The sequence below is a fragment of the Amblyomma mixtum genome, chromosome 9 (assembly GCF_055824585.1).
Source record: "Amblyomma mixtum isolate Tamu chromosome 9, ASM5582458v1, whole genome shotgun sequence".
In the NCBI taxonomy this organism is placed as follows: Eukaryota; Metazoa; Arthropoda; class Arachnida; order Ixodida; family Ixodidae; genus Amblyomma; species Amblyomma mixtum.
Genome location: NC_143020.1, coordinates 6,469,640 through 6,495,383, shown reverse-complemented (window position 1 = coordinate 6,495,383; position 25,744 = coordinate 6,469,640). Strand labels below are relative to the sequence as shown.

The window sequence follows — 25,744 nt, the reverse complement described above, 5'->3', positions numbered from 1 at the left end:
AGGCATCCGTCAAGCGTTTTGAGACTTGGAATGGGGATATTATCCTTGCTTGTGTTTCTTCTGCTTTACTGTGAATGACATGAAATTTTGGAAAGGATACTTTTCTTTTCTGGAAAAAGTCATCTGCTTCGGTCCGCCCTCTCTTGAGAGAGCGATCAAGTTTTGAAAGGGGGGGAGCCATAAAAAAATGTAGTTTTTCGGTCATGATGCCAGCCACCCACCATGGAGTCCAACAAGGGGACGCGACAGGTACTTGAAAGAAAGTCCTGCCCACACCAGCTGTACACCTTAACTATAACCTAATATGACTCAACTCAGGGTAGTTGGTCACACACGGTTAACCCTCGCCGCCAGGAAAAAGGAAAAAAACAAAGATGAGAGGAGGATACAGGAAAGTTGTAAGAAAGGAAATAGGAAAGTGAAAGGTAGAGGGGAGGACAGGAAAAGGCGACTGCCGATTTCCCCCGGTCGGGTCAGGCCGGAGGTGCCGTCTACAGGAAGCTGGGGCCAAAGTGGTGTGTTGCCTCCGCCGAGGGGCCTTAAGGGTCCAAACGCTCGGCATCGGCTCAACCACCAGGATCCCCTTTTCCCCGCACACGGCGATGCCACGCACGGCTAAGCGCGGATGCTCGGGTCCGTGGTGACGCATTGTTCACCATCATCCCCCTGCGGGGATGTCCCTGCGGATGCTCGGGTTAACCCCGTGGTGTCGCAAACATAATCTTTACATCTATGTGGCACTACAGTAGAAAGAAGGTGGAAAGATTAGATTCTCGACAGCATAAAACGAACAAGCCAATCCAAAAGGAGCCTTAATCTGCTGTAGCAGACACAAACATCTATCCTCTCCTCCAGCTTGCCCCTTGTTCATTATATGCCTTATCTCTGGGCTTCACTGTAAAATAAAACAGGCAAAATATCTCGCACCAGTTCACAAGCCAGCTATTTTGTAATGGCAGTTTGGCTGAAGTGAATAAACAAATTTTCAACATGGTTATGTGTCACGTAGGCACTCCAACTCATAAAACACTGCAGTAGACTACACAAAAGTTGTGCTTCAAAATCAACTCTGTCATGACATAAAACCTTTTTTTTGTTTTCAATTTGCCCGCTTAAATGCAACTGTATTTCAGTTGGGACAGACACTGCAATCATCTAATAAGCTGAATGGCTTGCCTTCTGGACTGCCGCAACACATGTAGGCAATCATATGCTTGCACCTAAACAGAATGTTCCTGTAGCTTAAATTTTCAGGTATAAGAGTAAGAGGCATGTGAAAAATTAGGGTGATGGCTAAGCTTCACCTTAACAGTAGACAAGATAGCGTCCACACTAGTAGACACTAAGAGCGCCATCACAAGTGCTCCCCCAGTGACCAGTAGTACTAACTGTTTATACCTCATGTGATATGTCAACACTCCACAGTACCCCCAGCTGCAAGGACACCTGATGGAAACTTCATACATCATAAGAGCCTACTCCTTCCCTGATGGCCTCTGAAAAATTGACACTTTCTGAATTTATCAATTTTCAACATTGAATCACACCATTGATTAAAATTATCGATTAACAATCTCTATAATCAAACAACGCATCCGCTAGCTGGTCGCTCCTGTAACGCGCTCAACCGACAGCACATAATTGCCTTTGTGTTGCATGCCCACCTGGCACACAAAGGGCCTGAGTTTGAGCTGCAATACACGAATTTAACGAATTACCTCAATTTTACGAAATACCCCCAAGAGCAACCTCCTCGCTAATTGTGCCTACATTTGGACCCTCCCCTACCTTCATTTGAAATTTTTGAGATTTTTTCCAGAGTGATGGAGGGGTTTGCCGGATTTTCAGCAGAACGAGCTCGTTAACTATAGTGTAAAAAGGCGGATTCTCTACATGTTGAGGCAAACGTTTTGTAGTCTTAGGTAAGAGACTTCAAGTTCTGACAATAAAAATTGGTTATCACAGTTGCACTAGTACAAAATTCATGGGACACTATCGAGAACTTCCAAGTAGAATCTTCACTGCTATAAAATGAGCACAATAGCATTAGATTGGCGTATGCCCCACGCATGCAAACTGGATGCTCTGCTCATTTTCAGCTTTTGTTAGAACAGCTGAATGATCCCTTGCCTAGGCATTAAAATGTTTCCAAAGTTCTATCAGAAAATATCACGCGCCATGTCAGATAGTTCCACTACTTCAACCCATGCAAAAATATAGCACAAATTTGGCAACAAAATGATAATACACAATGAAAATTTTGAAGCATAGGAAAACTGAGTGAAATACCTTTCCAAAGCATCTCGACGCCTCGCAGGAGCATGACAAAGCCAATCTCTGAGGGCAGTCTCAACCACGAATTCACTGCAGTTGTGCACAGCAGTCGTGGCAGCTACCAAAGACCACATGAAAATTAATGAGCATACCAAGAATGTCTGCTTCATGTCTGTACATTCAAAAACAGCCACACAGCAATGCTGAGCATTCAATTACAAACTGCACAAACGAAAGGCAATACGAAACTTTCTAGCGTCAGCCAGAGGTCTACATAAAGAGGCTGCTTTCGCAGCCCACATCGCAGCCCACATTTCCTACATTTACTGAGTAACATAGAAAAGCAAGGCAGTATAACATATGTAAAACAGGGCAAAATAAGGGCACACATAACGGGGAAGAAATAAACTGCAATGAATCGACTGATTACAGATATGTACCTTGTTGCAGTTAGGTGGTGATTGGCCCTTGCAACGGGTCGACGCAACCTGTGCGACTTTCCACGGCTGTAAAAAGAATAATCAAATGAGATTTCCAGGATAAAACAAAGCGTTAGACATCTTATTTCAAGGATTACAAAAAGGTGGTTCGTTCCGCATCTGCACTCCACGTTTGGGGGGCACAATAAAGTGTCCACCAAACATCCGTCTCTGCAGAAAATTATCTTATAAATTTATTTTATGATTAAGTTATGCCTTGCAGCACTTAGGCGGCACTTCGTTCTTGCAACACACCGATCGAAAATATCTGTGGCAAATCACACTTCAATTGAGGTAAAAGAGAATCCAGCATCAAATGGCGGGCTACTTAATCCTCTGCGTGAATTACGGACCGGTGGCTATTTAAGCCGCTAATATTTCCCGCCTTTTCGAGTAATCACGACAAAAGCAAGGAAGGTTATGTGGCCGGCTTCGCGTACGCGATACAGGTTACAATTAAAGGCATTCACTCAAAACGGCACCTTCTCTGGAGAGAATATCCTGATATAACACTCGTTGTTTGATGTCTGAGTACCAATTGCTGCAATTGACCATACGACAGAGCAATTAAGCAGCTATCGATTCATTAATTTTGCAAGACGACGCAAACCGTGGCCTTAGATATGGCTCTGGGTATAACAAAGAGCAGTAAAACTTACTGCATCAAACGGGGGGTGACAGAAACTTCCCGCCTTTTCCTCACACGAAGCCAACCTGCACAAAAACAATTACCGGGAACTCAGATGTACTTGCAGCAGCTAAACGGCAGTTCGCGTAGCCACGTCCCGTACGACGCACCTCAGGGTGCTCCGGCTGCCAGAGCTGCCACTACCAGCACAGATTCGCAACAAAGAACGACGGCGTAACGCCAGTGCTACCGCATATCCTCGTCGCTAGCCCAAAATGGACCCGCCGTTACGATGGTTACGAGCTAAAGCCAATAAGCCCCTCTGGCCCCTCGTTACGAGCGTGTTAACTTAACATACACAAAAACAATTACGCACGCCCCCAGATGTAATTGTACATACAGTACTTACCCATAGAGAAAGATATTGGTAAAGAGCGGACACTCCCATAGGTCCCAGCGGCCCATTTGACTGCAGCGCACCAAGCGGGCGGCCAACGGCCGGCTGATGGCTATCTCTGGTTGCTTGGACCATCCTGTAGGCTAGGAGTTCTGAGCACTAGAACTACCGCTTCAAGCATTTCAAATAGCAATGCTTTCAACACATTGCACCCTTTCCCCTTTCATGCCCAAACTAATATCTGTGTAGCTTTTTTAACAGTTTTTAAAACTTTTTACAGCCACTCTCAAGCACTGGAGCCAGGAAAAGGGCGTGGATGTGCAACCAGTGGCAAAAAACATCAATCGAATATTGGCTGAGAAGATACAAGGCGATGTAAAATCAGCACAGAAATGTGGGCAATGAGGCCACGAAGTATGAAGTGATCGCAATGATGAAAAACCACAAACGACGCAAGATGGAGGGTGGCAACAGCATCGGGCAGTCTTGTGTTGTTGCCGCGCTCCATCTTGTGCCTTTTACGGTTTTTTATGATTACAATATGCCTTGCCGACTGGCCTGCATGCAGCCTTACCCTCCACAGTCAAGAAGTTGGCTGGTTTATGGGGTTTAACGTCCCAAAGCGACTAAGGCTATGAGAGACGCCGTAGTGGAGGGCTCCGGAAATTTCGACCACCTGGGGTTCTTTTACGTGCACTGACATCGCCGGGATTGAACCCGCGTCTTTCGGGCCAGCAGCCGAGCACCATAGCCACTGAGCCACCGCGGCGGCCACACACAGTCAAGAAGTGATGAACCATGAGGCAAATAAACAGTCAAATCTGAAGAGTACCTATTCCTGTCCTGTCCTGCTCCTGAGGAACACGGAATGCATAAATATGCCTCAAAGCAGCAAGTGGCATTCAGTGAGCTGTGTTTGCTTGGCAAAATTCAAAATGGTCAGAGCTAACAAGTGTTTTTGGGACAGCCTATATTCCTCGAACTCTGCACAAAAAAAAAACTAGCACAGTAGAATGAACAAAAATACCTGAGGCACAACACTGTCTTTGGAATTTTTCTACTGATCTTGTTTTTCATGCAGATTTGGAGATATATGAGCTGGTTCCATTGCCTGCTGCTGTGCCCAGCAGCAGCTGGGCCCAACTGCTCTTGGGACCAACTGTTCCTGGGCCCAACTGTTGCTGGTCCCAGTTCTATTGGTTCCAACTGTGTTGGGATTCTGCTAAAAAACCAGCAGTGTTGGGTCCAGCAGACTCCCAACTAGAAATTTTCACCCTGGATTGTAACTCTGTAAACAGTGAAAAGGTGCGAAAGCGGCGAGGGAATGAAATTACGAGTGGAGTCGACATGTTTTTGCGAACCTCGCGTGCTGAACACCGTTGCGCAAAGTACACCCTCCCACTTTTTTAACCTGAACGCACGAGCGTCGATTGCCCAGTGCAGCGGTGCCGAGGCGAAGCATAGCGGAAATAGGGAGAGGGAACGAGCATGCGCGCTGATCATGTCGCTGTAGCTAGCGTCGTCTGCTTCGCTGTTCTGCTTCGTGCGAAGCAACCCCTGCGAAGCAAGTTTTGTGGCAGAGTTCTGCGATTTTGTTACGTGTTCTATCTGCTGTGTGTTTGTCACTCCGGGCTGGCGGAAACGCGTAGCATTCCAAGCATGACTCCAGGCACTGGCTGCATTTGCCGGCAGCGCCTCGAAAGCGTTTGCTTTAGCGAAATTAACGCGGCTCTAGCGAGGATCCCCTTCAGTCACTTTTTTGTATGTAACGATTGCAACTGGTTTCTTGGGCATGCTAGGCTGTCCCCAAACGTATGCTCTTTTCAGAATCACCCGCGCTATAGGCAGCGGTTAAAAACAATTAGTCTCAGCTTCCTGGGGCGCCGATGCTTAACAGCCGATTATGGGAAGGGGTTGCTTCGCACTAATCAGAATAGCCTAGCAGACGACCCTTAGTCCAGCAGCACGATTTGTGGGCGTGCCGCTGCCCTCGCTCGCTTTCTCCTCTCCTTCTTCCGGCGCCGCAGCGCCGGGCAGTCGACGCTCGCGCGTTCAGGTTAAAAAAGTGGGAGGGTGTACAATACACATACCCTACTACACGGCAGATACCAATCAACTTTTGTCAAGCATTTCTACATTCCACAACATTTTTGTCTACCTTCTAAAACCTAGGTGGACAGCAGAGTACGCGCTTTGTTCGAGAAAAATATTTCGTATACGAACGGCCACAACATGGACTACGAACCACAAGTACACAATGTGTTAGGAGCACTGAGAAATACTCGGGTGCAACGTATGGTTTAAGAAGCATAGAAAATTAAACTATCGGCGCAACAGTTCTTGGTTTTCAAGCTCTTTAGAGTTTAGAAAGGCCGACGCGTTGCCTTTTTTTGCCGGTTTTCAAAAGCGCATTCCTTTGTTGTCAATGCACGAATGAAATGTGCTTCTCCACGAGCGCAGATAGCGGAGTCTTTCACACGTATACATAGATACGTACAAGAGTCAGGTTTTTGAGCTTTTCATGTGTTATCTTTTTTTTTTCACCAGTCTTGAAAACTACAGTCCCGTACTTGCTGCGCGGGAACAATCGTCTTCGCCGTTCGCCCACTTTCAAAAAAGTATACATTTTAACCTTACACCGACAAATGGCACCAAAAAGAAGTTACATATTGTCGGGGGGGGGGGGGGGGGCATACAAAAACGTCACGTCCCGAGAAACTCAGCACGAAACCAAGCAAAACTAACCGCTAGGCACAGCGCGTTGGGCCACAGGCCGTGGGCAGGTTTTTTTTTCTACGCATTGACCGGCGAAGTTTCATCATGCACCATCATTCCTCCCGCCGCACCCGCCCACGGCGTAGCATGACACAGCGTGCGCGCGCCCTTCACAACTGCGCTGGCGTACTAAGCTAGAGTGCTTGAAATGCAGCGTAATTTTGCATGAAGTGCTTGAAATGTAGCGTACTTTTGCAAAAACAAAATATTCCTTCCTTGACTTTGTCACAAACTGCAATGCCGTGAACAACAGCCGGCAGGCCACAGAGCGAGCGCGCCGCTTCGCGAACTGCACCGGCGGCCGGCGCGGCCGCCTAAATTGCTTGCAATGCAGCGTACTTCCACAAATAAACATTACTCACCTTGCCGCCGTCATAAACAGGGGGAGTTCTGCGTCGAAGGGCAAGAGAGACGAAAAAAATTGCGGCCTGCCAGCACGAACGAATACGCCGCACGCTTTCACGCGCACAAAACTGCCCCCACGATGCTCCGTCGTCTGCTGCTCGGATGGGTCTGCCGCCGCGCCGGCCATCCCCTAGGCGGCAGAGTATCTATTGGAGGAGGAGGATTGCGCGTCATTTCCTGGCGCCAGATTTCGCCGAGTGTCCGCTCTTTACCAATATCTTTCTCTATGACTTACCTTGCAGCTGCTTAAGCGACAGTTCAAGTAGCCACGCAGATCATGTTGTTTGACTGACTGACTGCATAGCCAAGGCCAAGGCCAAGCCCAGCCAAGCCTGTGGCCCGTCACGAATTTACGCTCGTAGTTCCCGTCTCTCTTTCGCTTCCGCGGCCGCGGTTGTCGTCTGCTGCGGCGCCAGCGCGGCGGCGCGGGAGGCGCTGCCGCAATGCATCACGTACACAAAACTTTTCTCAAGTACCTTACTTTCTAATACTTCTTAGTATTTAAAATTCAATGCAAAAGGCGGGAGGGCTGTCAAAAATCTGTCTCGCAACCACGGTTTTTCTCCCGCACTTGCAACCGTGCTTGAAACTTGAATACAGTTCACAATATTGACCAAAGGTGGCAAGACATTCAGCAAAACCCGCAGTTTGGTTCACTTACACTGACGTTTTTTTTAAACTGGAAAGCTTACATAGAGATATAGATAGAAATAGATAGAACAGATAAATAGATAGAACAGAACAAGCACCGGAGGTGGACAGGCGGCTACTCGGGCTATGGGAGGCAAGACGCGGGCTCACCAAACGCTGGAAAAAACAAAAGCTAAACAGAAAACTCAAAAAGAAGATTGCGGAAATCACGATGAAGGCAGAGGAGTATGCCACGCAACTGGCCAGGCAGGGATGGCAGCAGTTCAGCAGCTCACTGAACGGCACGCTCAGCACGGCCAAGACGTGGCGCATACTCAAGGCCCTCATGGACCCAACCAAGACAAAAGCAGAAAGTGGCAAGGCGATTCAGAAATTGGCCTACGAGTACGAAGGATCGGACGAAGAACTGCTAGAAGCAGTCGGCATCAAATGCTACGGCAAGGACAACCCCCAGGGCTACAACGGGGAGTACCAAGGAGCAGACAATCCCGCAATGGACAGGCCGATCACAAGAAAGGATGTCCAGGCGGCGATAAGCGCGACAACAAGAAATACAGCAGCCGGCACAGACAAGATCAAGAACGCCTTGATCCGCAACCTCAGCGACGAGGCGATTGACCAGCTCACGGCGTACCTCAACACGCTGTGGGCAGAGGGAGTGGTGCCGAAGGAGTGGAAGCACGCTGTCGTGGTTATGATACCCAAACCCGGCAAGAAGCTTCAGAACTTGAGACCCATTTCCCTCACGTCGTGCCTTGGCAAATTGTACGAGAGAATCGTCACCAGGCGAATTCAACAATACCTGGAAGACGAAGAACAGTACCCGCACAGCATGTTCGGCTTCCGGGCGAACCTGTCGACGCAAGACGTCCTGCTGCAGATCAAGGAAGAGATCATAGACACGGCACCTAGAACTGGCGAAAACATTATCATGGCCCTGGACATCAAAGGGGCCTTCGACAATGTTAGCCACGAGGCCATTATGGAAGGCCTAAACAACGCCAACTGCGGAAGAAGAACCCACGACTACGTAAGATCCTTCCTGTCAGAACGCACTGCGACAGTGGGATTGGGAGACCTGCGAAGCGACACCTTTACCACCCCACGTAAGGGCACGCCGCAAGGATCCGTAATCTCACCAGTGCTTTTCAACATTGCAATGATCGGACTGGCCAGAAGACTCAGCAAGATCGATGGCATCCAGCACGCGATGTACGCCGACGACATTACGGTCTGGGTGAATCGAGGCTCGCTAGGACAAAAGGAAGAGAGACTGCAAGAAGCAGCAACGTGTGTAGAAGAGTACGTGAGGGAAAGGGTCCTAGCCTGCTCCACAGAAAAGTCGGAACTTCTTAGGGTAGGGTCCAACCCTACCAAGGAGGAACTGACAGTAAAGTTAGAAGGCCAAAATATACCAGAAAGGGATATGATACGCATCCTGGGCATGTGGATCCAAGGAAGCAGGAGATGTACCTACACAATTAGCCTACTCAAGAAGTCAACAGAACAAATAAGCCGCATGATATAGAGGGTATCACAGAACAGAAGCGGGATGAAAGAAAGCGGCACGATCAAGCTCGTCAGAAGCCTGATAGTCAGCAGAGTCACATACTCGTTGCCATACCACCGCATGACCAAGAAAGACAAAGAACAGACGGAGGCGCTGCTAAGAATGGCGTACAAGACGGCACTCCACCTGCCAAGAAACACATCAAATGAAAAGCTGCTACAAATGGGCCTAAACAACACATTCGAAGAACTAACGGAAGCCCAGCTAAGTGCCCAAATAGCCAGGCTCCAGCAGACAGCCACCGGCCGCAAGCTCCTAAACAGATTAGGGCACAATGTAGAAGGGATCGCAGATAGAACAGCTAGCATTCCAGACGAGGTCCGCCAGACACTGGACATCAGCCCTCTGCCGAGAAACATGGATCCCAACCTCCATGCCGCTAGAAGGCAGGCCAGGGCAGACTATGTGAAGCGGAACCTAGCCACAATGGAAAACACAGTATACACAGACGCGGCCCTCTATCCATGGGACCACAGGGCCAGAAAGTTCCGAGTCGCGGCAGCAGTGGTAGATTACATGGGGGAACCAATTAGCAGCGCGACATTAAGAAACTGTACGGTAACGGAGGGGGAGGAAGCTGCCGTAGCTCTAGCGGCGGCCGAAGGTTACCGTAGGAACAAGTCTTTGATAATCCTAGCAGACTCCAAAGCAGCATGCAGGAACTACATACAGGGCAAAATAAGCAAGGAAGCGCTGAGCATCCTCCTCGAAGCAAAGCTTCCAAATAAGACCTTAAGACACAGTATTTTCTGGATACCGGCACACACCGGGATAGATGGTAACTCGAGGGTAGACAGCCTAGTTCGCGAGATCACGAGCCGAGCAGGGCAGTCAGAAACCCTGGAGGACCCCATGACGGTGGAACCAACGTATGCAGAAATATTAAACTACTACAGAGGGCGGAGATTCAAATACCCACCACCCCACACATCATTAACACAGCACGAGGCGGTCTGCTGGCGGAGACTGCAAGCAGGGACTTTCCACAATTTATACATACTACATAAGATGTTCCCTACACAATACAGGGACACATGTCCGTGGTGCGGAGCAACCCCCACTCTATATCACATCACATGGGAATGCGAACCTAACAGAGCATTTCACAAGCTAAATGACCCGAATGCGGAACAATGGGAGGGCCTGCTGACCAGCAGCGAGCTCACGGCCCAAAGGGCACTGGTGCAGCACGCCTGCGAAGCAGCAAGACTCAGCGGTGCCCTGGAATAGGGGCGCCGACCTTGTGAAGAGGCCGAAGACATGACGACATCGGCCCACCACTAAAACCTGATTTTTGGAGCAATAAATGTTTTTCACTCACTCACAAAGAGTTGGCGGAGGCGCTCGAGACGCTGCGCGGACATTTTTGGTTTTGGTTTTACAGGGTCGGCTACTAAATGGCTATGAGGCCGCCGCAGTGGATGGCTCCAGATGATTTCGAACATCCGGCCGGAGATCATTAAGGTGCATGGACATCGCACAGTACACAAGCGAAAGCTTTAGTATACAAAAAAATTCAAGGTATAAAAGAACAAATTAACGAAAATTTCCTCAATGAAAACTATAATTACAAAAACAACAAAAACGCAAATGCAAAAGTAAAAGCATGACCAATAAAAAAACCGTAACTGAAACCAATTTAATAATTCTGAGCTGCCTGCATGCATGCATGCAGGGCGTTGCCCCTATCCCCCTTTTGCGTGGACAGCGTAGTGCAATGTGCTCTTAGTGCTTTGTGCCTCCAAGGTTTCCGCAGACAGTGATATGATTTCTCCATTAAAAAAATGACTGTGGCTCAACTTGGTTAAGCCGGGAAATCGCGAAAGCAATACCCATGGCTACGCCCTCGCTCACATGATAGTGGTGCTGTTGTGGTGCTTGTGTGAAACTTGTTGTATACATTGGTGCTGCTGTGTTGATCACTTGGCTATTCTATGTACAACTAGTAGTGAAACTATAATCGCTGCGCTGTGATGATATACTTGGTTGCTGGTGATGTTAATGCAGACTGTAGAACTGCTGTTCCTGCACTGGCTACAACGGCATGCTTGGCACTCATGGAAAGTGTCCTGGTAAATCCAAGTTGAAAGGCGAAAGCCTGAGTGCTGCATTCTGCTACGCGATTGTTCACTGCTCATTTTGTTGGTACATTAATTAACTGCCAATTAATGACGCTTAACCTTCGCCTTTAGGAGTGGAACGCGACAGCGTGTTGTAGCGCTGCCATGGAGTCCAAAGAACGCAACCACCTGTTCGGCGCGGTGCGTTGCCCTTCGAACGTAACGCTTTTTGAGGAAAGGAAATGGTCTGTAATTCTCTGTCATCTCGGTGTACACCTGAGCCGCACCGTACAGGAAGGGAGGAAGTGTGAGTGAAAAAAGAAAGAGAGGCCGTAATGAACGAAATGAAAATTGTATTTTAGGAAAGGAAATTACTCATTAACTGTCTCACATATCTGAGTAGACACTAGTCGAAAATTTTATTTGAGGAAAGGAAGTTGCGCAGTAACTGTCTCACATATTTCGGTGGACACCCGTCAAATTTCGCGCGCGGTGACGTCACGACAACTTGGGTCAATCTGAAACGCGGACAAATACGCCTTGCTCGTCGGTGAATTGGTTTTTGAGGAAAGGAAATGTATCAATTTCAATTTCAACTTTTTTATTTTCGAATTTCTTTTACAGGAAATACAAACACTTTTTGGACCCATAGCCAGCGGCTAGTTCGGGTCCAAGTACACGAAACACGTAAAAGCAAATTCAAAAACGGCGGACATATACAGAAAAGCGTAAGCGTTGTACAAGATTAAAAGCAAAGCAGTCTAAATAACACTGGTAGATAACATTCGGCGCGGCAAAAGAAAGAAAATAGCTTTGAAAACATGACATGCAAAAAGAACTTTCGGACATCAAGTGTTAGTAAAAACTATCGTGTTACATACAAAGTACATAATAACAGAAAACTGTGACGAAAAAAGAATTTCAGGTTAAATCAATTATTTCAATTAAGTGTTTTTTAAACATACCAGCAAAATTGTGTGAGTTTTTAAGAGAAATGGGTATCGCGTTCCAAATTTTTACCCCAGCAGACTCCACTAAACGCTCACCATATACATTGCGGATGGTAGGGAGGTTGAAATTGCCGAAAGAGAGGTTTCTAGTGGACCGAAGCGGGAGATGTAGTATTGATGCATGAAAAGGGTGGTTGTGTCTTACTACGTTGTGAATACATACAGAGATTTTTAATCGGTACAATGAATCAAATGGAAGGATCATTGACTTGCGGAATAACGGTTTGCTGTGCTCATAACGGTTGGACTTGTTTATTATTCTTAATGCACGTTTTTGAAGACGGATAATAGGATTTAAATACATATGGTAAGTTCCACCCCATGCTTCGACACAGTATGATAGATGGCTTTCGATGAAGGCAAAATAAAGCATTCGTAATGTAGAGATGTCAAATAATTCCTTAACCTGATGAAGAGCATGACATCCAGATGCCAACTTCCCGCAGACTGCCTCAATTTGGTGTTGCCAGTGTAAGTGGCTGTCAAATGTGACACCAAGATATTTAAATGAAAATGTGTGTTCTATTAGTGCATTATTTACAAGGATTCTGACATCAGTTGGGGCGATTAGTTTTCTTCTTGAATGGAATATCAGGTATTTAGTTTTTTTCGTGTTTATTGTCAGCTTGTTAGCTGAGAACCATTTCGCTATTTTATGGACTTCTTGATTCGCTTTTTCCTCTAGCTCTTTCATTGTATCTGCCGTTATAATTAAACATGTATCATCAGCATCTGTCTCTCATATCTCGGTGGACACCTAAACCTCGCCGTAACGGGAAGGGAGGAAGATGGGAATGAACGAAGACACCGTATTCACTAGACGCACCTTTGTTCATTCCAAACCATCGAGCTAGCATGGCGGAGTATACTTCCAGACGCGAAAGCAGACGGTCGCAGAATCATGGGCTCCCACGGAGCGGCGATAGCGGCCGTTGGCGGCCGCGGAAACAGGTTTGCCAGCGACGCTGATAAGGGCTACGAGATCGTTCTGCCTACCCTGCCCACCGGACGTGTTGTTTTAAACACGGTTTTTCTGCACGGTGACGTGCGTGTGCGACCTTACCGGGTCGAAGACTTCAGGGACGCCCTCGCAAACGTTGGTGCGCTCTCCGACGTCGTGGCGTTGGGGGCGTACCAGATAAACCATGTGTGGGCGGTGACCTTCAGCAGCGCTGACGCCGCAAAGAAACTGGCCGCCATGAAGGAGCTGGAAGTCAAGGGACGCCGCTGCATCATCTTCGACCCAGAAAACCACCAGGTGAAGCTGCACCTGCACTGGGTGCTACACGGCGTCGCCGACGAGGACATCCGGACAGCTTTCGCGGCGTTCGGCAACGTCACCGAGGTCACCCGGGAGCGTTGGCGCGTCGCCGGCATGAAGGAGAAGGGGTCCACCACGAGGACCGTGCTGCTAAAGATGAAGCCTGGCATGAAGGTGGACGACCTGCCCCACCAGGTTCGTATCGCTGGCGAGTTGGCTCTAGTGGTGGTGCCCGGTCGGCCGATGCAGTGCCTGCGCTGAGGCGGCACGGGGCACGTGCGCCGTGATTGCAAGGTGCCCAGGTGCTCGAAGTGCCGACGCTATGGACACTCCGAGGCTGACTGCGTGCGCACCTACGCGTCGGCTACCGGGCGTGTAGCGGCGAGCGACTCCGCATAGCTCATGGACGTCGTCGAAGCGGAGGAAGCAGCCAGCGGCATCGACGACACGGGCAAAACGGCGGGGGTTGAGCCTGCTGTTTCGAGCAGCAACACCGACGCTGCTGGCGCACAGGAGAGCGGGTCGCCAACTACAGACCCATCTTCGACGCCTGTGGAGACGCTCGAAGTTGCAGCAAGCCCGCCAGCGCACGTGGACGCAGAAACAAAGGTGGCCAGCGATAACCACGACGAGAAGGTTCACGCCCGCATGAACACCGGCGTGACTACCCCTGCTAAGCGTCCGCACGCCGAGACCAAGGCCGACGGGGAAAAGGCAGCAGAGCCCAGCGTCGAGGAACCGCCTGCAAAGACGCCGCAAGCACGACGGGCCAGTCGGCGGCCGCGGCCAAAGGTTCCGGCTGAGAAGTGTGGCGGCGACAAGGCGCCTCCTGACCAGGAGCACGTGCTCGCGCCGGATGACACCGGCGGCGACGGCATCGTATAGCGACATGCTAGGCGCGGGAGGTAAGCACCATGCTTTCGGTCTCTTCTTCCTAAGTTAAAGTGGCTTCTGCGACTCCGTTTAAAGTCCCCACCCTAAACGTCAGAGGCCTGGCAGGTAAAAAAAAACACAAAGCCAGCTGTACCGACTTATAACGGAGCAAGATATTGATATACTGGCAGTGCAGGAGACTAAAGTCGACGGTGAGGAAGAGACCGGGAGCATGGTGCGACGTTTCACGTCTAGATATTTTGCTGTTGTTAGCCATGCGGTGGGCACATCGGCTGGTTTTATTCTGTTTGTTAAGAAGTCGCCGGGGACACGGTCATCATTCGTGCTTGTCGGGTCGGTACGTGTCGATAGATTTTTCGCTGTACAACACTAACTGGCGCATTGTTTGCCTGTACGCACCTAATGCGGTTGATGGCCGAGCCGCGTTTTTTGAAAGTGTCGAAGAACGGCTTCGCACGGACAGAGAGCTCATTGTTATGGGCGATTACAACTGTGTCCTTAGTGCGCGCGACAGGTCAAGCGTCCGAAGTTTCCGAGATAAGAGCACTCAAGTGTTGTTACGAATGATTGTTAATTGCAACCTCGAGGATGTGACCGAGTGTCTTGAAGGAGCGCGTGCTGTAAAGTACACACGATTGGAGGGCTCAAGCCACGCACGGCTAGACTGCATTTATGCATCCGCGGATACTGTACCTAAATGCAATAGTTATGTAGTACTGCCAGTTTCTTTCTCTGACCACTGTTTGGTTCAATGCTGCATAGGAATCGTTAAGAAGGGGAATGGTTTTTCGTCAGAAATGTGGAAGTTAAACGACAAGCTACTTCAGGACGAATTTTATAACCGAGCTGTAAGGGAAGAAATAGCAAAAATAGAACCAAGTAGCAACATGGGGATTTGGCAGCAGTGGGAGCTCACTAAAGAAACTTTAAAATTTAAAGCCATAGAAAGAGCCACCTGTATACGTCATGAGGAAAAAAAACAGGAAATGGAGCTAAAGGCACTGCTTCAGAAGATGATAAAACAGGAATGCCGAGCGCCTGGTAAATGGATAGAAGACATAAGAAAAACCAAACAAAAGCTAGAGCTTATCGAAGAAGAACGTTATCGGGGAGCATTGGTGAGGGCAAGGGCAGAAGACATGGCTGCAGGGGAAGCGCCAACGAAACGAGCGCTTGGTTTAGAAAAGGCCCGTGCAGAAAGAAATCACATTAACGAAATAGAATGGGGAGGTGTTTTAAAAACGGACATCGACCACATCAAAGCAGCTTTCTTCGAGCATTACCAGGCGCTCTTCGCAGAGATACATCCGGTAGATGCTATCACATTTAAGGAGGCGTTTCTAGTCGAGATGCCGCGTCTGGACGACGAAACTAAAGAAAGATTAGAGCAGGAGATAACTCAAGGGGAAGTTGCGCAAGCAATAGACAGTTCGAACCCAGGTAAGTCGCCCAGACCCGACGGGTTCAGCACGGTATTCTACAAAGAATTTAAACTTGTAATTTCCCCGATCTTGAAGGTTATCTTTGATGAAGCCTTTAAAATAAAAGCACTGCCTCCATCCTATGATTCGTCCCATACTGTGCTGATTCCCAAAACGGACGACATAGACAGATTACGATTGGGAACAGCATACCGACCGATAGCACTCACGAACGTCGAGTACAAAATTTACATGAAGGTTCTGGCATGAAGGTTGCAGACCGTGATTCATTACTTAGTTGGTCCGCATCAGACCTGCGGGATTAAAGGGCGGTCTATTTTTACAAATATTCACGTTGCGCGCAGTGTCTTAGAATGCTGTGATGACACTAGTGGCCAGTTTGCAATTCTCCAGATCGATTTAGAAAAGGCATTTGACTGCGTCGCCCACGAACTTTTGTTTGCAGTATTGGGCCATGTTAATGTTGGTTCTGTTATTCGCGAGGGTGGGGCCCTGGCGTACCGGAACTGCACGACGAGATTGATCGTTAACAAGAGTCTGGGGGCCACCATTAGCGTGCAGCGTTCGGTGCGCCAGGGCTGTCCCCTCAGCCCCCTTTTATTTTGTATTTATGTGGAGACCCTTTGTTCAAAGATACTGAAAGACAGGAGTATAAACGGATTCAGTTTGCAAGCAGCTGAAGTTAAGCTCTTAGCGTACGCTGATGACATTGCAGTGTTTGCCGTGGACGAGGGAGGCATAAGCGAGGCAGTTAAATGTGTACGCGATTTCAGCCAAGCTACGGGAAGCGGGGTTAACTGGTCGAAGTGCCTCGGGCTGTGGCATGGCGGGTGGGCGTCTACGCCTGAACGGTTCGCCAGTGTGCCTTGGACGACGACACCAGATAAGTACTTGGGGTTTCCGCTCGATGCGTACCGTGACAGCGAACATTATTGGACGGGGCAGGTCAAAGAGATACGGGAGAGAGCGGATAAGTGGAAAGGGACGACCTTGTCAAATTTCGCCAGAGCCACTGTTTGCAACCTGTTCTTCATCAGCAGGCTCTGGTACGTCATGCAGGTGTTGCACTGTTCACGGTTAGGCATTCAAAAGCTGCCCAGAATTTTCGCCGTCTTCATCTGGTCGTCTGACTGGGAGCGCTGCAGCCGGACCAACCTGTTCAGACGGGTACAGGAAGGTGGGCTGGGACTGGGCCATTTGTTTCTTCGGCAGCTGGTGAATCGTTTCTTGTTTTTTCGGGACACAAGAGACCCGTTTTTGCGCACCGAATGCCAAGTTAGGCTGCGGCGCCTGCTGCAGGCGCCCAAATCTTTAACTGGCGTGCGCGAGCGGCGACTTTTCTGTGCGTCAGCGCCATATGACGGGGCGAAGTTGGAAACAGGATGAGGCTAAGCGCATGCTCACAAAGCACGCTCGGCTGGGGCCGTCGTCTGCCAGGCTGTTCCTTCTTAAGGACGTCACCCTTTATTATCGCGTTTCGACGAGCAGGCAGGTTGAGTAGACGAATGGTTTTGTTCGCATTTTACGTTCCGAAGTACAGCGTTGTAGCAACCAAGCGAGGAAATAAAACTGAAAGATAGGCCGAACACTCCCAATCATGCGATAAGCCGGAGAACATATATCGTTCATGTGTTACTTGCTGACGCGAAAGCTTTTTTTCATCTGCACGAAGGGCGCTTATCAACAATCTGCGTGCTTTATGCTTCAGCGTGGAGACGAAACTAAAAGGCCGCTGTGAAAGTGAAGTGCAGCTGCTCTGCAGCCGTACTCGCAGCAGCTCGGAACAGTTACCAAGATGCCACTCCGTGTATGTCAAGCGACAAGACTTCGAATTATAGGGATGTCATTGGGTGGCTCATCGCAGAAGGAGATGCTAAAGCAACTGGAGTGGCTGGGACTTCAGTGGGCAGAATCATACGTGCCTACTGGGACGAAGGTCGGATCGAAGATGCTCCTCGCTACCTCACCCGGAAAACAAAAGAAGGACTTGCAGATTGTTGCCTGAGCTAGTGATAACCCTTTCATAACGATAATGACCCATGTTCTCCATTCATAATGATAACGACCCATGTTCTTCGGCTTATCGCATGATTGGGCGTGTTCGGCATATCTTTCAGTTTTATTTCCTCGCTTGGTTGCTACAACGCTGTTCTTCGGAACGTAAAATGCGAGCAAAACTATTGGCCTACTCACGCTGCCTGTTCGTTGAAACGCGATAAGAAGGGGTGACGTCCTTAAGAAGGAACAGCCTGGCAGACGACGGCCCCAGCTGAGCGGGCTTTGTGAGCATGCGCTTAGCCTCATCCTATTTCCAACTTCGCTCCGTCATATGGCGCTGACGAACAGAAAAGTCGCCGCTCGCGCACGCCAGCTAAAGATTTGGGCGCCTGTGCGTACTCGGAACTGCTGAGGTTTACAGTAGGGTCAGCGGTTTTTACCGGGAAATCGTTGCCAGTGTAAGGTTTCTTTCCGCGCGGTTTTCGAATGACTTTCTGTCCACTGTGAAACGAAAGAATCTGTACCGTGCTTTGTGCGCTGTAGTTTTCCCCGTGCCCTTGTACAGGGCCTTGTACAGTGGAGGCCCAGGAAAAGATGTTGTAAAGAGAGTGAAAAAAATGCGGGTGCCGGCAGGAACAAATACCTTCTTTTTTAAGCTGCACACCGGAACCGTACCGGTTAAAAAGTTTTTAGAGGGAAAGGAGTTCTTTTTATCCTGGGGATCTCACTATTTGATTTGCAGGGAGCCGGAAACAATAGACCATGTTTTTTTTACTGTTGGGAAGGGGTTTATTTTTGGGATGTGTTGCAGCCAACCTTAAAGAAAGAATTTCCGCTAGACCCGTACGGCATTCGGTACTTATGTGTTGAATATGAGGATGGGGTGCCTTTCGACTTAATAATGCTGGCAGGCCTCCACTGTATATGGCGCTCCAGAATGGCAGGCTACCATTGTGACCGAGACGCAAGACTTGCCAGGATTTACTTTCGCGAAAATATGGACATGTTTCTGGCCATTCAGAGGGCAGCTTCGGAGCCTCCGGAGTGGCTCTCAAAACTAGAGGCGCTCTGTACATAGCCTGAATTTTAATTAGACGAAGCCAGATTCATGCTGGCTGACCACGAGTAGTATGTACATAGTGTTTATTGTGTTTTGTTGATCGTTTGTTTTGTCCAATTTTCTTCGCAAAATCCTGGCAATAAAGAAAAAAAAGCTGGCATGGCGGAATGGTAGCGTGCTCGACTCGCACTCTGGAGACCGGGGTTCGATTGCCAAGCTCGGCAAATTTCTTACTGGGTTTTATTTATTTATCTGGTCTGACTAGAAAGGTTTGAATAATTGGTTAAGTAGGGAATTAATTAAACTCAGTCAAACTTACTTGGAGCATCCCTAAACGATCCCTTTAATTGGTTACATGGTTAGTAGCCAAAGTACAATTGGCCCCGTTTGAAATTCGCGCACTGTGACGTCACGACCGTTTCGACCAATTGAAAACAGTGACATTTATCTCGACAGCTCCTGCTTACAACGATGAGTCATTAAAGGCTTCCGCCTTAAAAGCGCGCTTCGATCGCGGAGGCCACGCCGTGGTGGCACCGCCGCGGCTTGCGACGGCGCGAGTCTGTCGCCCTTCTCTTCGGCGTGACGTCTCAAAGCACCTGTTGCGCTCCTAGCGGAGAGCGCAGGCGTTAGGCGCCGGTGGTGGTGGCACCGCCGCGCCACGCCAAAGGCTGAAAGTGCAAGTAGTAAAGCTTTCGCTTTAAAAGATTTTATTTTTCATGTAGACATGGAATGACTCATACGATGGCGATCTGCGAAAAGTGACTCGCAAGACGGTTCAAAAGCGCGTTTCTTGCCTAAACCCGATTAACCGTGAAGAAGGTATCCAAAAGCGTCGGCTTTGTAATCAATCTGTGGTTCCAGTCGGGTTCGGTTATTATCTGGATAATGCGTAGCGCTGAGCTGAGCTGAGATGTATATATATGTGCGATATTGAGGCGGCATATATCATGCGTTGTGTGGCAAGTTTGGTCGGCCACGAGTAGCCAGACATTGCACATCCCATGCTCGTGGTTCGTGTATGTGCGAAAGATGACAACATCATGGCATATGCTACATACAATGGATGTCTGCTATGAAGTGACACATACTGGTAACGCTCAGTGGACGTTATATTTAGACATAGACATTTGGATCTATCTGGTACGAGGTTTGTGGTTAACTGGGATGTTGAAGTTGAGCAGAAGCTGGGAAAACGCTAGAAGAGGGGAAAGCTCGTGACCGCTGCTGCCGGCGGCGCGATGAAAATGCAGACCGCCGCCGCCTGCCTGCAGCATGGAGCCGACGGCCCACGTGCGAGAAACTCATGCGCCGAGAGAGATGCGGGGTTTACCGTTTCCTTCGGCTGTTCGAATGAAACTGCTGTTTCATCTCACAAAACGACGAGTGCAAGAGCAAAACCTTCTCTCCCCGCAGCTTGTGGCGCGAGGGAGAGAGAAAAGAGAGCGAGGAGTCGATTTTTATTTCTTGTTGAAAACCATTTGTCCCGAAAACGTTATACCCAGTTATCTTTCTGGGACCAAAATGTATAATTCATCTTTGTTGCTGCTTAAAACTCTCGAAAAAACGTGTCTACACCTTTAATGGGAGCACTGTCTTTTTCCTTGTATTTCTATGTCTTGCCTCTATGGTCCGGCAACGTTTGATAAATGCTGTACTGGTGCTGGGACATTTCATCCTTTTGGGCGCACATGGGGAGGTCCGCTGCTTGTTGGGCACGGTTACGAAACCATAGGTTGGCAACGTCTGTGAGGTAGAAGAGTATGTTGCTCAACTTTACAGAATCGTCCCACCGATTGTAAACGGTGACCCGCTCGTATGAGGCCAGCCAGTCGTCGACGTCGTGGTCGTCTGTACCACTGAATGGAGAAGGGTCGCGCTGGTGTTGCACCCCGGAACAGACGGTGGCTCTGATGGGCGGCGATGGCTGAGTTGGAGCGTCTGGCATTGTGGGTGGGGCGAATAAAGTTCTGCTCCGAAGTTCCAGGTTGAGGACCGGACGGAGATAGAGGCACCTCCACCAAGTGTAAAGGTGCTCTTTCAAAGCGCAGGTCGGTGTTCGTTGACTGAAGAGCGTCACTAACAGCACACTCCCAGGCATCACTCAGGATCCAGCACTGCACTTAGTCGACCTCTTTGTTCCACCGCAACGCGATCCTTGCTTAGGAAAAGTTTAGACCCTCTTGAACCTACTTTAGCAGCCGCAAGCTTTCACAGAATGAACTTCTATGGCTATGCCACTGCTGCAGGGAGCGTGAATGCAGCAAGAAATAATGAATAAAAGTATAATTTGTCATCACCTATATTCCAAACAGAATAGCAGCAACTCTAAATCAGTTTTACAGGCATTTTGTGATGCTTGAAGACCTGACACGTGTAAGGACCTCACTCTGGCAAAACCAGAAAAGAAAAGAAAAAAACAGTGGGAGACTAAGACGAGTAAATCTGGAAAACTTTGCATTGCCTTGGGCAACAAGGTAAAGAACACAGCATCTATGGGTAAACACAGGAAAGGGTCAACAGGGAAGTACAGGGTCAACAGGTTCAATAGAGCAGAGAGCTACACAGAAACATTGGGCAGGCAAATTTTCTCAAATGTTTTCACATCATAATAAAAGAATTTTCTCCCCAAAGATTAATCAAGGCCGGTACAATGATCATGAATCAAAGTCCACGCATGATGAATTACAGATGTGCAGAATAGCATTTGGTGTCAGAAAACTAAACTAAAACATTCTCACGATACACCCCATACAGCCAAATGTTGCCTGCTCTTAAAAGAGCCTCAAAACGGAATGGCAAATGCCCGAATGCAAGCGAAATGCACACAGCAACAAACATAGTTTCGACATAGTCAGGAATGCTTCGCATATGACGAAGTGAGGTCAGTCACGTCTGATCAACCACAATTAATCATTGCGCACTCTTCAGCAAACCCATAAAAATGCCCATTAACCATTGAACAGCGGCAAATATGATATCATGAATTCGCCACACAATACTGTCAGAACAGATTTCGCAGAGCCCCAAGAGTTCATAAAGCCCCAATTGGTGGACAAAGCAAGAATGTAACCTGGTGGAATCACATTGAATGACATAAGCAAGCATTTGAAAATATCTGCGGCTATACAGCGAAAGAATCAATATTAAGATTGATACGTGAATCACACACGCACCAAAAGACAAATTATTTTAATGCTTGCGAAATTCACCCTGGATGTTCCTGCGTTAAGAGAAAAACACGAAAAATTATCTCATAAATCACATAATCTAGTCGCACACTTATCAGAGCAACCACAAAATATCCAGCTTAATTACACATTATTCTCTTTCGTGGAATCTCGCACATCATTTCGCAATGATTGTCTCGTTAGTTCCAGAGATCTTGCTTCGATTTCTGAATGTAGGATGCAGTCAGATTCACCACATTTTGCATCAAAAATAAAGGCGTCATTTTCTGCCGTTTGTATTTTAACCGAGCATAGTGGTTTCGAACCAATGCCTCTCCTTTATTTGAGATGAGCACCAGCTGCTTATTTTTTTACAATTCTCGTAGTTACAAATTTATTTGACAAATTGGCATGCAACGTCCTACAGGCACCGGCACAGACTTTGTTCCGAAAATATACAAAATCACCTGAATGTTATAACTGCCCTGAACCATATGCCAATTTCATTCATTGTTTTGTGGAATGCAGGACGACCATTCAGTATCCTCCTATCCCCTATCCACACCTTTTTCGTGAAGTGCCTGGCTTGTCTAAGATAGCTGGAAAGACCACTGGCCCTTGCACGACAGGCATAATCTTTTCTTGGTGCTTGGTTTTGGGTGACCAACTATCATGATTCTAATAATTTTACTACTGACTGCACACCGCAAAAGTACATAGGCCACAAGCTGCGTTCGACTGCTGTACCTGGTCAGGTGTTAAGTTGGTACCACGACAGAAATGGGAATCTAACCAAGAGCTCATTTTAAACTGGTCAACCATCATACACAAATGGTTTCTGCTCAGTGACTATCAAGTCAAAACGAACAAAGCGAACCCAGTGCCTTCTCAGCATCATCAACAACTCTTAGAGACCACTAATATTCCCTCCTTCCTTCACTTTTCGGCAAGCATTTTGGCATTCCTGTGGAAAGAATTATATTTTTTACGAAACGAGTTCACCAAATGAAATTTTTATTTTCAGGGTGATGCCCATTTTCCTCTCTATTAAGATCCGAGTAATTCAAGCAATTACATCAAAACCATGTCCAACCCACTTTGTGAACGGACACAATGCACTGAGATCACTGCACATGCAATTTTCCAGGTTGTAAACATGGAGCAATGGAGTCGTTAAAGGGTGGCAGACGTGGTACTGAAGGTTTCTTCCTCTGGAACCTTGAACACAATGGCTTATGAGTAATGGCCTGCAAAAAAACAGAGAGCAAAGGAGTGTCACTTTAAAACGAACCGAGATGCCACAAGCATCGGAACTTGTGTGCGCTTGTGTAAATGGCAATGCACAAAAACAAAGCCTGACAGCACTTTCTCTAGCCTTTCGTCTCTAGGCACAAAACGTGAAAGGATATGGATAGGAAAAAAGAAGAGCAAGTTGCAATGTGCTGTTAACTGCAAGTAAAAATATTTGAAACTGATCTTTTTCTAGCAGCTAAAATGTAATGACTGTTGCGGTATCTTTAACAATGCTTGTCATTTCAGCCCAGCTGGTCGGGCTAGTTCTCTTGGCAGATCCAGGTAGATTCTCATGAAGACAACTTTGCACATGCAAATAAGTGAAAGTACGATTCTGCCTGTGTTCGCAGCAGTACATTGCTTTAGAAGGTTCTTCCTCAGGCACGTTTTACCTTGTCCTTGTAATATTGGTCTTCATGTCTGCAAATCGAAACAGAGCACAGTAAACTAAGCAGGCATCTACAAAACCACAACAGCATTGTTGGTATGCTTTGTATATAGAGCACGCATCATGCAGCAGGCCCTAGCCTGTTTTAAAAGCATCTGCTTGTGTTTGTGGCTTCATGCACGTGCAATACAGTAGAGCTCACTTATAACTGCCACATACACACCAAACACTAGCTTGGTATGAACAAGTGCGGTGCCATCGTCAAAGTATGTCTTGAGCAATGGCAATATGTTTCAGATACAACGAACACCTTTGGACGCATCACTCGGTTATAGCAAGCAAGGAGGTGCCATTAATCAACCTGAATATGAAGAGGTCGTGGTTCCAGTAAGCGCGGAGATCGAAGCGCGTCTCAGCCCTCGTGAGACCGTCCGGAAAGAGCATGTCGACCTTGCAAAGAAATGAAAATGCAGCTTTGTAACCGTAAGCAGACGGCCTAGACGGGCCTGTGCGCTCACCGAAAGGGCAGCATCCAAAGTCGAAAAAGAAGGGTGACAAAGGGAAATTGTTGAAAGCGAACCTGCCCCCCATGCCTACAGCCTCCGTGAGGGATGCTTCCGAAGGAAGGTAGGCCTGCAATGGGACGTTGCAGGCAACTACTGCAAGTGCACACATGATAATCGTTTCATCGAGAACTTTTGCCACTTCTTAAGCGAGGCTTGTTTACAATCTTTTTTTCTAATTTTCTCTACCTTTCTCATGATGCCTCATAGCAGATGTCTAGAAATAAAATTAAAAAAAGAAACAAAGAGCAGGGATTTGAGAAGTTTGAACACCTTGCTGTTCATGTTGGTCACGTGATACGCTTCGCAATTCCAATCCACTGCTCCATTTTTTGTGCTGCTACCACACACAGGCAGCGTCAGAGAGCGGACAGTGCAGCTGATACATTCTGTGCCACGCGTGCTACGCTACTTTAGTCGCTGCATGGGCACACGGACTACAGATGAAACTTGAAAACACACGTGATCAGACGCATGGAGATTTGTGGCAACGCATCATTGATGCATTGCTGGCCAAATGTATCCTCGGAGGACTACGCTCCGGCGGACCACATCTTAGCGCAGCTGTGTGCAGTGACGAAACTGTTGAATGCAAAGTAAAGAATTCCTTTACTGCTAGCAATCTGATTAATGTGGTCAGTCCATCACCACATGCTGTGGATGCTTGAACTACGATCTGTTAATGCGATACCATTAAGGAGCCAGTGTTGCAGAAGAACCAGCACTGTTATTGGTGTCATTGGCCATGAGCGAAAAAGCTACGAATAATCTCCACAGAAGCAACTTATGTGGCAGATGAGCCAGCTGAGTCAAGTGACCTTGCGATGCTATCACAGCCTGCCTACCAGATTGTGAGCAAATTGGCCGCCGTGGCAGGAGGCATTTAAGTGAATGCTTGCTCGTGAGAGGGTACTGGTCATGGGAGGTTACACACACATATATATGTGGCATAAAATTATGAGCAGATTACCAACCATGCAGGAGATATGAAGCTGTGAAATAAACTCTGAATACTGATACATTGGCGCTGCTGGCTTTGTAGAAATATTAAATCCTCTCTCAGAATTTAATTTAGGGTGAGTAATCAGAAGCTTACCATCTTTCCTGGCAACGTATGCTGCTGCAGGGATTTCAGGGGATAACTGGGGCTTTCAACATTAAGGTTTTCAAAACACGCTACTGCAAGAATGGCAGCTTACAACGCGAGCCTGTGCTTTTCCACAAAAACATTTTCACTATTTGGCCTATAGTCGCCATCGGGACATATGACAACACAGTACGTAGGTCAGGAAGATGTTCTCCATTGTCACTTTGGAGGTATTACTAAACATAAAAATATGGCAGTACTGATAGATGACAACCAACCAGCCAAACCAAATTCAAAAGAGTGTTTTGGTCTGGTTTTACAGCGTTTAACGTGCCTAAA

General features: G+C 47.9%; 1 protein-coding gene across 1 annotated transcript in view; it reads right to left on the bottom strand.

Annotated features, from left to right (window-relative positions):
- LOC149328177 (uncharacterized) overlaps positions 1–20,852 on the bottom strand; it is a 34,110-nt gene extending 13,258 nt beyond the window's left edge. The window contains exon 1 of the mRNA XM_089558918.1: positions 20,630–20,852. Within this exon, the coding sequence (XP_089415044.1) occupies positions 20,630–20,852 (223 nt within the window). The remainder of the gene's footprint in view (positions 1–20,629) is intronic.
- Positions 20,853–25,744: the final 4,892 nt, after the last annotated feature.